Source organism: Acaromyces ingoldii, assembly GCF_003144295.1.
Source record: "Acaromyces ingoldii strain MCA 4198 unplaced genomic scaffold FA10scaffold_2, whole genome shotgun sequence".
NCBI classification, from domain to species: domain Eukaryota; kingdom Fungi; phylum Basidiomycota; class Exobasidiomycetes; order Exobasidiales; family Cryptobasidiaceae; genus Acaromyces; species Acaromyces ingoldii.
In genome coordinates this window covers 1,407,723-1,424,330 of record NW_020290248.1, presented here as the reverse complement: position 1 = coordinate 1,424,330, position 16,608 = coordinate 1,407,723, and the positions used below count along the sequence as shown (strand labels likewise).

Here is a 16,608-nt window from a genome sequence, read left to right as displayed (position 1 = left end):
GCTCTGCACTCAACCTCAGCAGCGACCCTCATTCATGCATAATTCTTACGACGTCGGGATGTCTGCGTCTTCGCCCAAATCGTACGGTGGCGCTGTTGCCGTTGCTCCTGCCGCCGCCGGTGCACCACCTTCCTCTTCTTCTCCTTCCACTTCCGCTTCCACTTCCTCTTCCACTTCTTCCTTGGACTCGTCCCCCGTGTCGTCTTCTTCAACTGCTGCTAGACATCGACATCACGCGAGGAGCTACTCGAGCGACGCGCAGCGTTTTCTCGACCAGTCGAAACCGCAACAGGACACCTCGACAACTGTTGGCATGCTGCCGGTGCGATCGCGCAAGCCATCGCCTCCGCGAACCGACGATGCGACCGACACCGCTGCTGCAAATGGCGCCTCCTCCTCCCTGGCGCCTTCTACAGAAAAGCGTATCTCGCCTACGAGAAAGACCTCTCCCCCTCGTAAGGAGATGTCTCTCGAGGCAGCAACGGCAGAGGAGATCGAGGCAGAGGAGAAGTTGGCTCTGCTTCGAGAAGCGCAGAAGAACCGACGCCCGCGCATGATGCGGCTCACACCTGCATTTTCCAGCCTGCCTGGCCGATCGCCACCCATGTTTCTCTCACAAGAGACCATGTCGGCGCCCTTAGACCACGTCCGCATGCAAACTCAACAGCAAGCGCAACGTGCTGAACAGGTTTCAACGCCAGAAGAGATCAACAAGGTAGCATTCCCCACCACTGATGACACGCCGCCGAGCGACAAGTCGACGACACCACTCGAGAGCGATCCACCAACACCAGTGCAGTCTACGGTGGCGACCTCATCGCGCAAATCAATTGCGCTGCGCATCAATGGTGCCAACAAGGAAGAGCCGGGAGTCGGTCTGCAGATTGACCTTGCCTGTATTCCCACACCTTCGATGCAAGATGCCAACGGGCCCGCTTCGACATCGTACATTCCCGACATGGTCCGAGACCGTAACGGCAACCCGATCAAACCCTCACTCAAAAGCTCACGCAACTCCGTCGGCAATCTCTTCAACCGTCCTGGTCGCTCCGACAGCACGCCCGAGCTACCCATCAGCATCCGTGCCAAAAGCGTGCCGACGACACCCACGCTCCCAAAGGCGGTTCACTTTGACGCCAAGCTCGAGCATGTGAAGCTCTTCAAGAATCGTCAACGGCCAACGGCCGTTTCTCGCGACGGAAGCCCAGAGCAGACGGAGACGGAGACAGAGGAGGAAAAGGACTTTCCATACATTTGGCGACGGTCGCAGCATTCGCCTGTCTCGCCCTCATCCACCTCGCCCTCCGTTGCGACTCCCCAGCCGTTTGCACCCAACGGCAGCACTTACCGCTCTCGATCGCCCTCGGCGGCCGAGGAGACGGAGCAGCTCGTCCTTCGTCTGCCCAACTTTCCTTCTTCAACCCGGCTGTCGGTCGATCGCGAGGTATTTCTCGAGCGCATCTTCTTGGCCGATGACTTGCGCTCCGTCAAGGGCACGGTGCGAGTTCGCAACATCTCCTTCGAAAAGTGGGTCGCCGTCCGTTACACCCTCGACCACTGGACGACGACCGGCGAGGTATCGGCCGAGCATGCAGAGAGCATCCAAGGCGGCAATGCCGATCGATTCACCTTTTCCATCAAGCTCAACGAGCTCCTTAACTGGCCTCGAGGCTCGCCCGCGCACGAGACCAAGAGCATGTTCCTCTGCATCCGTTACACCGTCTCTGGGGCAGAGCACTGGGACAACAACGAGGGACACAACTACCAGCTTGACTTCCGCAAGCGACAGATGCCATCGACGCCCCTCAGCACGCCCATCACCACTGGTGCGGCCCTACAACCTCCAAAGGCTACCGTGGCAGCCTCGATCGGCCAGGGGACGGCCAAATCGCGCGTCTTGGAGATGGCCAAGAAGGGCGTCCACGGTGGCTCAGCCAAGGGTGGCTTTGCCATAGAAGATCTGCGTCGGGAGCTCGACCGCCTTCGTTCAGACGAAGATGAAGAAGAGGAAGCGACCACTGCCACACAGCTGCGCACGTTTGCCTCGGAAATGGCCAAGCGCAAGCAGTCGCCTCCTTCTTCGCCAGGCCGCTCGGGCTCCCCCACCCCGTGGACCGCCCGCTACGACTTTGGAGCATCGCTCAAGAACCCTCGAAGCGGAAGCCGGACCACGGGTCAGGGCCGTGCCGCCGCGCTCGACTACTTTTCGGCAAAGCCAACGACGGCGACGCCCGCGGCAAGCAGCCAAATGGTCAGAGGCGGCGCAAGCTATCAGTACGGCGCGAGCCCCAGCACAAGCAGTGGTGCTCCGCCAATGAAGCCGTCAATCTCCATCGAAGGCACATCACCCAGCAGACATGCCGAGATTGCAAAGCCTTCGCCTGACTTCTCCCATAGATTTGGCATGATCTCGCCCGGTCTCGGCGATGGTCCCGTCGAGCACCGTCCAGTGTCGACATCGGCAGGCAATTCCGTGGAGCAGAGCCCCGAGACGACACCCTCTAGTTCGTCCTTGGGTGTTCCTCGAGGCACTCATGGTGGCCGCGGTGCCTCGGAACGCTTCTACTCGTTCCCTCCCAACCGCCATATGCAGTCGCCTGGCGCCGCGACGCCCCCGGCCGTCGGCAATGGCATGGCCGGCTCCCAGGTGGCTCCCGTCGTTGGTGCCGCCTTTTTCGAAGACGCCATCTTGGCACAGGCCAGGGGCTCGCCGCTCGGTAGTCCCATCCAGTCTCGAAAGGTACCACCGTCTCCGAGGTCCGTCTCGAGCCGGTTGGCCGAGGTGAAGGCATCGGAGGAGCACAAGGCAGAGAACGGCCTCATCGTCGAAGACTACTCTCCGTCGGCCTCGCCTGTCTCGCCGTGCGGATCACCCAACCCCTTTTCGCCATCGGTGAGCGTCTCGTCAAACGAGAGTGACACGACCATCTCGACGCTCGTGCCCGATGAGCAGCCGCAGCACCGACTTAAGCCTCGCAAAGCCGCCGATGGACTCTCTGTCTCGAATGACAGTGCCGAATCGTCAGACGGATCCTCTACGCCCGATGCTCGACAGTCGCGTGAGGCTTCCATCGACAATGGCGAGGACGACGAGAGTCACGGGCCTCGCTACCGTCCCGCGAGCATGAGCGACTACCAGGAGCTCATCAACCGATTCTGCTGGAACTCGGATCTGGTGCCCAGCGGCGGCAGCACCGTTCTCGTCACACCGCCGAGCCGCTCGCCTACCACCACCTTCAGCCCGCCTCTAAGTGGCGCGACTACTCCCACGCTCTGCTAATACGACATCCCTCGAGCAAGCATCTCTTTCAACTCTCGGGCGTCAAACATTGGCCGCCTCCCCACCCCTTCTCCCGTGCTTCGTCTCTTTCTCCTCGTCTCGCATACATGAAGCACGCATTTTAAGACGACCCGATACGTAGAGACGACTGCGAAGATGATTTTTTTTCTCTCCATTATTCTCTCATCAACAATTCACCATCATCGTCTCATCATCATAGCTATTTCAGTCATGATTCTTCTGTTGCCTCAATTTCTTTCCCTGGCTTTCTCTTTCTAACCCTCTTGTAAAAGTATCAAATAGGATCAATTGGCTTGTTGCCCTTTTCTTTCCGTGTTTGCTTCGTCTCTCGTCGACGAAATGTGAGCCTAATCGTTATTTCTGCAGATGCAGCGCAACTGTTGGTTGGTCATCTTGCCACACTACCACCACCTTTCGGAGCGAGCGCAGAATTAAATCTCCGGCGTTATTGATGAACGGAAGTAGCGGGCAGGTCCGAACCCGTCGGGCGCGAAAGGCGAGGAAACTTGCAGTGCGCCAAAACTTGTCCCTCGGACCCCTCTCAACCTGGACCCTGGATGGACCGGCGATGGCTCTTCCACAGTCTGGAAGGCGCTGCTCGCATCGTCGATGCGTGCGTTCCTTTCCTTACGTTTGCCCGTGTCTGGGAGAGACTGGCTGCGCGCACGGCTGCGCCTCATTGCACAGTCGCGTAATTTTATTCAATGATAATTTCCCCTCGTGCCCACGAGGCTGGATGCTGAGCTTGCCCCTGTAGGAACAAAAAAAATTGGTGCACTATATGGAGAGAGGCATCGGCGCGTATTTGGATTTTCTTCGATCGCGGAGGAAAGATGGGAGGAGTGGACCCTGAGTTCAATTTCGAAATACCACTATTCATCTGCACGTCCCACTAATGTTTTCCGGTACACTATTCTATTGCTCCAAAACTTGTTTACCGTCATAGTCGCCCATCAAAATGTCAACCGCTTTATTGTTGTCAATCTTTTTCAAATGACGAGAGGGTCTTGCTGTACGATGCCCAAAGTCTGATGCACTGTGTCCGTACGGGGTCCTTGTAACCAAAGCAAGCGATTAGGGTAAGGGTTAGGCGATAGAGAGAGGCAACGAAAGAAAGCCAAGATCGGTCTTGCTCTTTTTTTTTTTTGCAGATCCGACTTCTTGTCGTTGCCACACTCCCAACCAACCCCCTACTACCAAGTCCGCGCCTTGTCTACTCATCGGCCCCATCGACCAACGGCTTCCGCAAGCGACTTCAGCTCTAGAAGCTGACGACGAAGCCAGGTCGCAAGTCCGGCGGGTTTCCCCTCGAATCGTGCGACCCACTCTCTCGATCTTACGACACAGCCCGACCGACGATGGCGCAACCAGTCAATTTTGAAGATGACTTTCTCGGCCAGCATCTGGGTCAGCTCCTCATCAGACAGCCGAGCAAGACGACAGCGCCTCCCCTGTCACAGAGAGAATCCAGCAGTGGTAGCGAGGCAAGCAGCAGTCTTGGACGAAGACATTCGGTCTTCGCTTCAGCTTCAGGGGCAAGGCCGTCTCTGAGAATGTCGGAAGTTGACACTCCGGCAGAAGACGAAGCGGCACCACTCCAAAGACGGAGCTCGATCCAATCGTCTTCTTCGTCGAATCAGCAACAGCAGCACTCTCGCACCTTGTCTCTCGGGCCCCTTTCCCAAACAGACGCCTTTCTTGACAACCTCTTTTCCCCAGCCACGCAACTTGCACCTCCCATCAAAGGATCTGCTGGTGGAAGCTCTAGCGGCGTCGGCGCCGTTGAAAGCACAGCTGGTGCCGAGCCCAAAGGAAACTGGCAGCAGCATCAGCTCTTCTCCTCGCCACTTTCGCCGAATTCTTTGATTAGGGACATTGGTGCCATGTCGCCTTTGACACCACCGTCGCCAGCGGCATCCGTCTCGTACTTTGGCACAAACCCTCACCAGAGCTCGAGGCATGCATCGGAAGACGCGGGCGCTGGTCCTAGCGCTGGCGCTGCTCCAGCTGAGAGTGCACAAGCGACACCAATGAAGAATTCCTTTTCGACGTCTTTCGGGGCCAGGAGGAGAGTCGCGCGTGTGATGGAGCCGTCAAAGAGCAGAGACAGCCATCAGACGATGGTCACGAGCTCACGGCACAACAGCGGGAGTGGCAGGGCAGTTCAGCGCTCTCCCTCGACCTCCTCGCTGTTGTCCGACACTTCCTCGTCACTATCTCCTCGCGCGAGTGTGGGCAAGTTACGGGAAACGGGAGACAGAGAGAGCAACAGCTCGTCGCAAACGCGATTCTCGGACACTTCTTCAAGCTCGACAAATACACCCTCCTCTTCGGATTTCGACCAGACTCAGCGCTCGTCATCGGCCTCCTCGACGAATCCATGTTCGTCTGTGACATCCTCGAACCTAAGCTCGAGGTTCATGAGAAAGATGTCAAACCAGTCTTCGTCCAACGAGACGGAGCTGACGAGCTCGGTCGACCTGAACAGTCCAGAAGACAAGTCGGACGGTGATGCACAACCAGAGACTGAAGGGCTGGCACAGGAAGAAGGCGAGGATTTGAAGGGGTCCAAGGAGGAAAGGGCCAGAGATCCGAGGACCGAATTCGACTCCAAGCTTCAGACGGTGACGGAAGAGGAAGCATGGAGACAATGGAGAAATGGCGCAGCAGTCGAACCACCAGAGACGCCAAAGAAACAAGGAAGAGTTTCATCTGGCGAAGGCGACGAGCCGAAGCCTCTGTCAGTGCGTGGGGCAGCCGCGACAAATACCGAGGACCCAGAGCATGTACAGGGGACAGCATTGGTGCCCAAATTCACGTCTCTGACGTCGTCGAGGAGTTACGTTCGGAAGAGCATCGATCAAAACGATATGTCCGAGCCTGATTCGGCCTCGTCAGTATCGTCATGCTGGCCATTTGATGCGAGAGCGCCTGCGAAGTCGACGACTTCAAGCGATAAGGCTTCAAATTCGGTGTCCCTCAGCTCAAAGCCGGCAAAAAGCCGAGCTTCGGGCGCTTCTGCATCATCGACACACTCTACATCGACCAAATCGCCGAGAGCTTCGGCAATTACGGGGGCAACTAGTACTACGGATGCTTCAGTGACTCGTCAGAAGAAGCTCATGCTGGTCCCAGACGGCCCCGACGGACGAAGCTTCAAGTTTGTCGAGATGGAAGACGAGGACGCCGAGAATGTCGAGGAAGGTGAACGATCCGCTGGCAAGGACGTTTCCCCTGCAGGTGACGAGGAGCCCAGCGTAGAGGAAGAAAGAGGAGTGTCGGCAGTCGACTTTGTCCACAGAGGAAAAATTGACGACAAGACAATTAAATCAAGCAACACCTCGTCCAAGTCAGGACCAAGACGAGGTCTGCTGCCGGCGTTTTGAAGAAGAACACAAACATGAACGGAACGAACTTTCTTGGGAGGTGCATAGCCCTCTATTCTTGTCTTGTTACGATGACGAACCATGGCCGAAACCATCACATTTTTTAGATACACTCTCGATGTCGCCCGGTTCGCATTCTATTCCCTTTGCTTTGCTCACTTTGTAACTTTACTCACCATCGTTTCCATGTCCAATACCATACACGAGTCCAAGTCAGAGGGGAAAACCGCGATTCATTTCTCATAATCACTAGTTGGGACGAGAAGAAATAACAAAAGGTGGGCGGGAGTATAAACAATAATGGTATGAGCTGTCGCATACAGAAGCGGGTGTGGATGACAAGGCTGTGCACAAGATGGGCGTGATTAGGTTGAATCTACTCCTGCCCGAAGCCGACTGTTTCCTCGACGGCCCAGATGAGCTTCTCTTCGAGGACAGTCTTCGACGAGTAAGGCGGCAAATCGATGCGGTTGAAGCATGTGTGACTCTTGGGAAGCTGCGTGACCTCGCCGCTCTTCTCAATTGTGAATCGCCTGGGCCCGTCTGAACCTTGCAAGTCCTTGAAACCATTGACGGGGATCCTCGAAGTGCCCGTAGCAAACTGCAGCAGTCGGCTCTTGCGCTCCGGGGGCCAGGCACGAACGCACTCCCAGAACCACTGCACGACTTCGTCTTTCTCAGTGAAGCCTCGGTAGTCGGTGAAGCGCTTCCAGTCATCGACGTCAATCTCGCTCATGCCGCCAATGAGAAGCTCGAGCTCGCGCTCGTCAAAGACGTTGATGAGGTCCTGAGGAATGAGCTCGGTGAAGCCGCTGATGAACGCCTTGAACTGCTCCTCCACGCGCCGAACAATTCGCCACTCTGTCATGAGCTCGATGTACTCTGCCTTGTTCTCGTCCGTCACCTCGATCTCGCTTCCGCCAGGCTTGAGGTCAACGGTGATCATCTCGCCAAACTTGTCTTCGACAGCTGTGAACGTCTCATCGACGACGTCGACGATCGAGTTGCTCAGCATCCACTGCAGCGAGCGGTGGTAGTCTGCGTCGACGGACTCGAGATCGGCAAGTGTAATCTTCTTCTTGAGAATCATCTTGTAGAAGCTGACGATGAAGTAGGCATCCAAGAAGCGGCGGTGGAAGATGGCCAGGCCAAGCACTCGTCCGATGAACTTGAAGTAGTTGAGGTGCTCGGGGTTGACGCCTGAATGCGGGTTGATCTGCAGCGTGTAGTTGTCGTGAGCCGAGTACTCGAAGAGGCAGTAGAAGGGGTTGAACATCTCGTGCGAGAGGAGGAAGAAGAACTCTCTGCTCAAGCCCCCGTAGTCGAGGCCGTCTTCGCCGTCGAACTTGATCATAAGGCGCTTCTTGAGGTCGTTTGGCTGCTGACGCATGATCTCGGCGTAGGAGTCCTCGAAGATGTGCGTACGGCGCACCTTCATGTGGCACTGGCCAGGAATGGGGCGCAGGGCGGGCTGAGAACGGAAGTAGATAAGCTTTCGTCGGAAGTCGCGCTTGTACTGGGGCACATTCTGGTCCAGCGACGAGGGCAGCCTCGGGTCGTCCCACGTCGTCGTCTTTGTGTTGTGGTCGACAAAGTAGACACGAGCCGTCGAAGTGAGGCGCATCTCCCATCCACTCGGAAGAGGACCCAGCTGCGAGACGCTCTGGGGCTGAACGGTAAGGTTGTTTCCGTTCGGTCCCATGATACGGAGAATCTGCTGACGTCTGGGGTCCACCCACGTCGTCGTGCGAGTGTTGTGATCAACAAAGTAGGGCCTGCCCTCTGGCGTGTTGCGCTGTTCCCATCCCGAAGGCAGCGGACCGGTGCCGGCTGTCGTGGTGTTGCCCGAGGGCAGCGCACCGCTGGCGGCGCTCGAGGGTCCGATGCTACTACCCGTTCCTCCTGGAGAAGAAGCTCCTGTGCCGGTCTGGCGATCACCACCGTCGACACCAAGAAGATCGTCTGCCAGAGCTCGGTTGTTCTGTCGCAGGCGGTCCCCAGCGGCGCTGGCTGCCTGGGCAGCCTGGTTGACGCCCGAGCTAGCCGATGGCCGAGTCCAAGTCGTCGTCCTTGTGTTGTGGTCCACGTAGTACGTACGTCCGAGGTGGTCGGTCCTTCGTTCCCATCCTGCTGGCAGCTCGCCTTGGTCATCACGATTGTTGCCCGCTCGCGCTGCGGTGTTGATGGCGCCAGCAGTGACGTTGGAAGCAGTTGCAGCCGTAGATGCGCTGGCGCCTGTGCCACCTGCTGCGGCCGAGGCGCTGGTGCGGCGATCAGCAGCAGCAGCAGTCCCTGATCCCAGCAAGGCGCCACCGCTCTCAGCAACAATGGGAACTCGGGGCGAAGACGATGCTGCTGCGCCCGTTGAGGGGTGCGCATCGGCCGAAGATGCGCCCGAGCTGGCTGCGGGGCCCATCGAATCTGGCCTAGCCGCGTTGCTGCTCGAGGCAAGCGACGTAGAAGAGGCGCTCGGGCCGCCGGCAACGCTGAGATTAGGGGCCGCGCCGGCGGTGCTGTTGTTGACGATTGGTGTGCTGACGTTGGTGTTGAGGTCGATGATGAGCTTGCCATGGACCATGAGATTGTCGTTGGATCGCTTGAGATCCCTGGTCAGGAGCACCTTGCCCCCCAACTCCAAGTCGATGACGTCGGCAACGGGGACATTGATGACGCCCAGGAAACCCTGGTCCTTCTTCTTGAACTTTTTCTGGTCGAAAATTTGGACTGCAAGGACAGATGAATCCTTGACGTTGACATCGAAGCTGTCGTTCCAGTACGGGTTCAGCGTCTTCTTGATGACACTGTTGTAAAGCCAAAGGTAAGTCTGAGATGCTGAGAAGCTTTCATTTGGACTTCTGACACTCACGAAGTCGAATGGGTCTGCTCGCCGTCGACAGTGACGATGGCAAATGGATCGGGCAAACGAAAGACGTCGCGCTTGATGAGGGCATCGGCGGCAACAACGGTGACCCTGAGCTTGCGTGACAAGCTTCCCGGTGCCGCTGTGTTGACCATGGTTGTGAGACGAAGCGAAGGAGAAAAGAGACTGCGAAAAAAAAGGGGTGGGGGTTCACAGAGGGATCTCTCGTGGCAAGTTTCCTGTTCCTGGTGGCGCAATTTCGCCTGTCGACTCAGCCAGTCTGCGAGCGCCTGGACCTGAGTAGATGGGTCAGAAGCCCGAGAGACGGCTACAGACGAATGCTATCGCTGGGACCGGAAGTGGGGGCTGGGAGGATTGGTCGAGGGCAACCACTAGCGAAAGATGGCAAGCGTAGAGGAAGGGTCAGGTGAGATGGCGGTGCTATCGAATCAGCTGGATAGGTGTTGAAATCGTGCTAGAAAGTTGTAGCGAAACGGCCCGCCGATTTGAAACTCTCTTCGGCATTAAAGTTGCCCATGCTCACGTGCTCACGTGGGTGTCGGCACCTCGTCGAGCTCAGCTCGGTCTTCGGAATTGCAACATTGGAGCACAAGGCCGATAGGTGCACGGATAAGAGACGGAGGGGACCATGAACGCGGAAACGGAGGACACAGACAGAGACACAGGACCGAGGCTCTCCGTGTGGGCGCCCTACCCCGATGGTCCCGTTCCAACGCTGGATCCGGATTGTCTCTATGCGGCCTCGCTCTTTCAGGCACGAGTGAGGCGAGGGACGCTAACGACGCCGTCGACATTGGTGCAGAGTGAAGTGCCCTGTCTCGAGGACGCCTCGGGCGTAATGCTGGCTGAGGGCGTGGACGGCATTGATACCTATTCTGAGGTGCACCATGGCTCTTCTTCCTCGCTTTTGAACCCACTGGTCGTCGAAGGCGGACAGGAGAGACAGGACATTGGCAGAAAGGCGCTGCTCCTCTTGACCTACCTCGAAAGGGAGCTCCAGCCGCTCATCTACCACATCCTCTTCTCGCCACGCCTCTTTGCTGCCCACACCTACAGAGCCTATGCGCGCGGCATGGGCTTCGCTCAGCGAAAATCGATGCCGCAACGGCTTCAGTCGGCCGCGAGGCACAAGGTCGCTTCGACCGAATACCTTCGCTCGCGCAACGCGCTCTTTACTGGTCTGACGGACTCGTCAAGAACTGCCTCGACGCTCACCTCTGCACTGCGGGACGAGGGCGGCGACGACGAGGCGCAAGACCGTCTCGAGCGGGAGAGGCTGGCGCAGAGGGCAGGCATCCGCTTTTGGCCGTTCGGCCTGACCGATCGTGACGAAAAGGCCAGACGAGGCCAGGTCGTCAAGCAGAGGGCCGAGGCAGCTTTTGGGCAGGCCAAAGTCCTTCAAAGGCTCGAAGCAGTCCTGGACGTCGTGACATCGTCAGTCAAAGCCACCGGTGGCGATGGCGGCTTCCTGTTTGGGCAGGACAAGCCAACCAAGGTCGACGTCCGCCTCTTTTCCCTCCTCGCTCCTCTGCTCCATCTCGTCCCTCTAGAGGAAACAGCTTCGTCATCGGACGAAAGCGCAGCGCTGGCCACAGTCCTGCTGATCCGGAACCGCTATCCACTTCTCGTTGACTACGTCGAACGGGTGCGCACGCACATTTGGCAAGCCGAGGGGCCTCGTCTGCACTGGCCCTCGGAAGATGTTCCTCAAGACATGACGATCCGCATCGCTCAGACACTCGGCACACTCTCGGGCCAGGCTTACCTCGGCCTGACTTCGCTAGGCACCTACCTGCGGCCACGACGACGACGGCCGGCACCACCCTCTACCACAGCGCGGGAAGGGCAGGAGAAGAGCAAGCCGGAGCAAAAGACCGAGCGGGAGCGCAAAGACGAGGCGAAAATTGCCTGGGGAAGGGCCGTCTGGATCGCTTCGGCCGTCGTCGGTGTCATCGGTACGGCCTTTGCGAGCGGGCTGTTGGAGATCAGTTTTGAAGCGGACGAAGACGAGGAGAACGAAGACGAAGTCAAGGAGGGGGGAAGCCGCCAGGACGAGGAGGAAGAGTATGAGATTGAATTTGTCAATGACAGCGAGGGGGCAGTGGCCGAGGGCGAAGAAGAGATTGAAATCGACAGTGTAGAATTAGACGATGCTTACGACGAAGATGACGACGACGATGACGCATACGAAGAGGTGGGAGAGGAAGAGGAATAGCGGGAAGAATGAAATGAGATAACTTTCCAAAGAGTCTTTCACCAATGCGAGGGAAAGTGCGCTTGCGATCAGAACGAGAGAGCAATGTTTACTGTGTGGCATTGGCCGGTCGTGACAGGTGTGTCATGCTGGGGAGGATTTTATCGTACAGACGAGGTGCGGAGAACAGTATGAATGATAAAATACGAGGAGGAAAGATATGAGGAAAGAGGTATTAGAAGCAGATGTTGAAGAGGCGAACGTAGAGCGGCTTAGCCTTCTCTTCCTCGCGCTCTTGGCGCAGCACCTGCAGGGGCACCTCCTTGCGGCCAGTGCTGATGTCCATGTCGGCGACACGGACGTACGACGGCCGCTTGATGACCTTGTAGGCCACGTAGAAGAGGACGACAATGGGCGCAGCGAGGAACTGGAGGAAGAAGTTGTTGACACGGTCCGACGCCGACATGTCGGCTTCGCCGATGGGGAAGGCGGCAATGTAGAACTGGAAGATGACGACGAGGATGCAGAAGAGGCCGCCAAACCAGGATCCGTACACGCCCAGGGGAGCGGCCCAGGGCAGCTCCTCAACCGTGTGGCCGCTCTGCTTCCATGCCTGGCGGAAGCGAATGTGGCAGAAGCAGAGAGAGCCCCAGGTGAAGATCGTCGACAGACCAGAAAGGGCAAGGAGCCAGTTGAAGATTGTCGTGGCCGACGATGCGTAGATGAGGAAGGCAAGGAAGCCCATGAGTAGCGAGAGAACGACGGCGGGGAGCGGGCGGCCCTGACGGTCAATGTATGCGAAGATCTTGGGCGCCTGTCCAGCCTGAGCAAGACCGCAGAGGGTACGCGAAGCGGCATACACGGCACTGTTACCGACGGAGAGGACAGAGACGAGAATGACGGCGTTCATGATCGACGGGAGGACCTTGATCCGGCCGTAGTCGATGGCAATGACGAAGGGAGAGGCCCTGGCATCGTACGACGAAGATCCCGACGTGAGGCGCTCCTCGTCGTAGGGAACAATGAGGCCGACGAGGAAGAGGGAGACGACGTAGAAGATCATGACACGCCAGAAGATCTGCTTTGCTGCCTTGGGCACCTGCTTGCGCGGGTTGCTCGTTTCAGCAGCAGCCAGGCCGACTGGAAGCAATCAAAACACAATGCGAGTCAGTCATCGAGTTTTCGCGCTTTGGCCAGCGGTGCCACACTCACTAAGTTCAGTGCCGGCAAAGGCAAAGGCAGCCGTGACAAAGATGGAAGCGAAGCCCTTGAAACCATTGACAAAGGCACCAGGCTCGTGCCAGGTGTGGGCGCCACGGTAGGTTCCATCGGGTGCGCCGCCGACGTCGATGACGATGGCGAGGATGATGAAGCCAATGACGGCGATAATTTTGATCATGGAAGCGACGAATTCAAATTCACCGTAGCCCTTGACACCGAAAAGGTTGATGACGATGATGGCGAGGAGGAAAATCATGACAAAGACGCCCTTTGGCACCCCGTTTGGCCAGTACTCCAAGACGATGGACGCAGCTGTGAGCTCGAGAGGAAGAATGATGAACCACTGCATCCAGTAGTTGTAGCCCATTGCGAAGCCCCACGCGGGGTCGAGGAAGCGAGTCGAGTAGGATGCGAAGGAACCGGAGACGGGGAGCGCCGAGGCGAGCTCACCGAGAGCCATGACGACACAGAAGAGCATGAGACCGATGAGGATGAAGTCGATGAGGAGGAAACCGGGACCACCGCTGCTGAGTGAGCCACCGGAGCCAATGAAGAGACCAGTGCCGATGGAGCCACCGAAGGCAATCATCTGCATGTGGCGACCCGAGAGCTTTCGCTTGAGGCCCGTGTCGGCGCCAGGCGTCGAGACGTGGCCAACCTGCTCAGTGGCGAGGTACTCGGGCGAGTCGACCTCCTTGACCGACTCCTTTTCGCCGGCATCAGCAGCCTTTGCCTCGCTTGTGTCGTAGCGCGGAGCGGTAGCCGTCTCGGGCTCCTCTGCCCGCTTGAAGCTGTCAACGAAATTTTTGAGGACGCCCATGATGAGACGAGGGAGGATCGTTTGGGGGGATTTGGAAGAAAAGAGAGGGGAGCATGCGGGAGGGCGGGGGACCAGCTCCTATATAGCAGCGGACGGTGCAGCCAACGGCCGCCGTTCCTATCTCTGAAGCGGGGGCAAGACAAGATACGCCCGGCCTAACTTACTCCTTCTGGCCAAGGCCGATAGTTCTGGACCTCGAGGGCTTACACGCTATCTACGCACAGAGGTCAGACTGCTGCAAATCTCGGAGAACAGAATGACAGTGCCAAAGTGCCCTCCTATCTTTCTTCCAACTAGGGCGTTCATCCCGTCGTTCTGCCCTGGACCTCGGTCACCTAGCTTCAAGACGGGCTAGACAGGCATTGTTAGAGCCCAGGCGGAAGGAGAGGCGAAGCAGGTACTTGACAAGTGCTGCGAGTCGAGAGGGCTCGACCGTATTTTGAAATGCAGAGGAAAATGGATTGCAGCACCCAGATGTAATGACTTCCTCTCCCCAAATGCGCCACGAATGCACCGCTTGTCTGCCACATATCCCTATTACCCCTGTTCTATTTTCAAATGAAGGCGGTTCGACGACAGGCCCAGGCACTTTGGCACTTTGTCATTTTTCCGCGAGGGAATATCCGCACGGCACTTCTGCCGCGTCTTGAACAAGGCTGAAACGCTTTCCCCTCAGATAAGAGAGTTTCCTGTCACCAGACACCGCAAGTGGCCCAGCCACACGTCGATCAAGAGGCACTGGCTCCTACGCCTACCGACGCAATTAACAACGGACGGTCTCTCAAGAGTCTTCAGTGGCGGATCTGCTGGTGGCGGTGAGCCATCGGTCGACACCTGAGTGTCTCAAGAGGACAAGGGCGAGAGTCATCGCCCAAACAAAAGAGCAGGGACATGTACATGTGAAATCGGCCCATTCTCTCGAGCTAAGGCACCAGCAAATACAAAATTTCCATGTACTAGTTCGCACTGGAGTTTTGCTCCCACCCCGCCGTGAGCCAAGTCTGCCTAGCGCGTGGTACCTGGCTTGGCTGAAATAATACTCGGTCCACACCTCTTATCGCGAGCCACGCGCACTTGGCCATACAGTAGTTGAGGCTTTTCCCTTGCTCATGGACCCACATCGGCGCTTCTTCCGAAGTGAGATAAGGCAGCTATTCGGGTCAGAGACTCCGACGAGCTAGAATTGAAGCAGGAGTGAACAACATGATCTGACCCGTGGCCGCTGTGTGCCTGCATGGACGAGAAGGCCCTCTTGTTCCTGAGCTCAATCGCTTGGATCGAGCATGTCGGTGTGCATGTTGCCGCTGATTGGTGGCGCGCTCTGTGCTTGCAAGGGGTCCCCGTGCACTTCTTCTGCTGCCTTTGACCGGACCCAGTGAAACGAGACCTGCCCGAAAGGTGATAAGAATGCAAAAAGCCGCGAATCGCGATTTCATGTCTTCTCGATCGGTAAGGGCCCCCACGGAGAGATCCAAGGGATGCGAAAGTCCTGACCCGAATTGGCGAGACGCCGGCAGTCTGGCAAATGACCATCCTTTGCATTCTCCTGGCAGCGCCTGTCCGCGCAACCACATTACGCTGTAGAGAGCATCCTCCTCGGCCGTCGCAACTTTGCTTTTGTGTGAACAGATGCGAAAGCGCTTTGATCCCCCTTTTCCTCGGTTTTTGCATGGCATACAGGCTTTTTCGCTCCGTACGTTAGAAACAAAATCCTGCCCGAGTCGACGTCGGTTTCAGTCGCTTGCCTCTTCTCTTCGCCCCAAAACCCGGTCCACACCAGTCTCCACTGCTCTGAAAGACTTCTCTGCCGTATTGCGAGACGTCAATCGACAAGCTCTCCTGCGCCAGACACGAGTAAGCAATGTTGTCACCGACGAGCAAGGACTCAATAGCTGTTCGTTGCCTATTTCTCCTGAAAACGTAAGCAAGTTGAATACATCCCCTTCCAGTAGCGACTTCGCTACCTGGCCTGCAAGATTTTGTACCGTAGTGTGGACCGGCAATGACGATCACCTCGAAGGCCAGATCTTTGCCGTGACCAAAAGTAATGCATCAATTCGTAGTGCCGTGACGGAAGCTTAGGGTGATAAATCTTCCATCGTCGAAATCGAAGCAATGTAGAGAAGGTTGGATGTGATATTGTGATTAGGAGCCAACAAACGGGTTAGAAAGATGGTAAAGCATACAGTCACACAAATTCTGAACACGGTAGCATTGAACCAAGTCATCATTGGAAGGCAGGTCACTTTTCGATGGCGAAGGCCTGGCAGTCGGCGAGCGGCAGTCAATCTTAATCGGTAGTGCCTGCAATGTCGACCTCTGCTGGGTGTAAAGGCGTAGAGTCCAATGCTTGCTGAAGCTTGACTTGGAACCATCCACCCTCTTACCGGTTGCATTCCACAATGGCGCAACGTCTCGTTATACTCTTTCCAGAAACTACGACGTTCACAACGAAGGCATTGCGAGCAACCCTCTTGAAGCACGCTCACACCATATGATGGCAGTGGGTGCAGGAGTGGCGTCTTGGACCTCTTCTATTCAAGGGATGGCATTTAAATAGGATCTGCTCTGTCACACGATGCCTGCATCCCCGCAATCTTCAGGGTGTTGGGACCTTCTATCTCTCGTTGGGCTTCCCCGCATTTGGATTGGCAGATTGACGATCATTCCGGTACCGCAGGCTACCGGATCGTACTTGCAATCTCTCAACGGTGAGGGGCAGTGCCTCGGCGGTCTCTGCCTCCCCACTCATTCAATTAATTCGTCTTAGACAATACAGGAGGGGTAGTGGAGTTTTGTTTCGAA

General features: G+C 57.0%; 6 protein-coding genes across 6 annotated transcripts; 3 read left to right on the top strand and 3 right to left on the bottom strand.

The window, feature by feature from the left end:
* Positions 1–58: 58 nt before the first annotated feature.
* FA10DRAFT_258989 (hypothetical protein) lies at positions 59–3,280 on the top strand (the record flags this gene model as incomplete). The annotated part of the gene is made up of 1 exon (XM_025519942.1): positions 59–3,280. One exon carries the CDS (start codon positions 59–61, stop codon positions 3,278–3,280), a length of 3,222 nt encoding a protein of 1,073 aa, XP_025378836.1.
* Positions 3,281–4,303: 1,023 nt separating this feature from the next.
* FA10DRAFT_265482 (hypothetical protein) lies at positions 4,304–6,900 on the top strand. The gene has a single exon (XM_025521081.1). The coding sequence runs from the start codon at positions 4,660–4,662 to the stop codon at positions 6,685–6,687; it is 2,028 nt and encodes a 675-aa protein (XP_025378835.1). The 5' UTR covers positions 4,304–4,659; the 3' UTR covers positions 6,688–6,900.
* Positions 6,901–6,946: 46 nt separating this feature from the next.
* FA10DRAFT_300229 (HECT-domain-containing protein) lies at positions 6,947–10,030 on the bottom strand. Its single transcript, XM_025524813.1, has 2 exons — positions 9,554–10,030; positions 6,947–9,488 (listed from the first exon to the last, which is right to left on the bottom strand). Exons 1-2 carry the CDS (start codon positions 9,700–9,702, stop codon positions 7,064–7,066), a joined length of 2,574 nt encoding a protein of 857 aa, XP_025378834.1. The 5' UTR covers positions 9,703–10,030; the 3' UTR covers positions 6,947–7,063.
* A 117-nt stretch (positions 10,031–10,147) lies between these two features.
* Positions 10,148–11,783, top strand: FA10DRAFT_300228 (hypothetical protein; the record flags this gene model as incomplete). Its single annotated transcript, XM_025524812.1, has 1 exon — positions 10,148–11,783. Exon 1 carries the CDS (start codon positions 10,197–10,199, stop codon positions 11,781–11,783), a length of 1,587 nt encoding a protein of 528 aa, XP_025378833.1. The 5' UTR covers positions 10,148–10,196.
* Positions 11,784–11,869: 86 nt separating this feature from the next.
* On the bottom strand, positions 11,870–13,921 carry FA10DRAFT_239138 (putative GAP1-amino acid transport protein). The gene is made up of 2 exons (XM_025519169.1): positions 12,975–13,921; positions 11,870–12,902 (listed from the first exon to the last, which is right to left on the bottom strand). The coding sequence occupies exons 1-2, from the start codon at positions 13,801–13,803 to the stop codon at positions 11,998–12,000; spliced, it is 1,734 nt and encodes a 577-aa protein (XP_025378832.1). The 5' UTR covers positions 13,804–13,921; the 3' UTR covers positions 11,870–11,997.
* Positions 13,922–15,694: 1,773 nt separating this feature from the next.
* On the bottom strand, positions 15,695–16,290 carry FA10DRAFT_71979 (hypothetical protein). The gene has a single exon (XM_025525659.1). It carries the CDS (start codon positions 16,197–16,199, stop codon positions 15,882–15,884), a length of 318 nt encoding a protein of 105 aa, XP_025378831.1. The 5' UTR covers positions 16,200–16,290; the 3' UTR covers positions 15,695–15,881.
* Between the last annotated feature and the right edge of the window lie 318 nt (positions 16,291–16,608).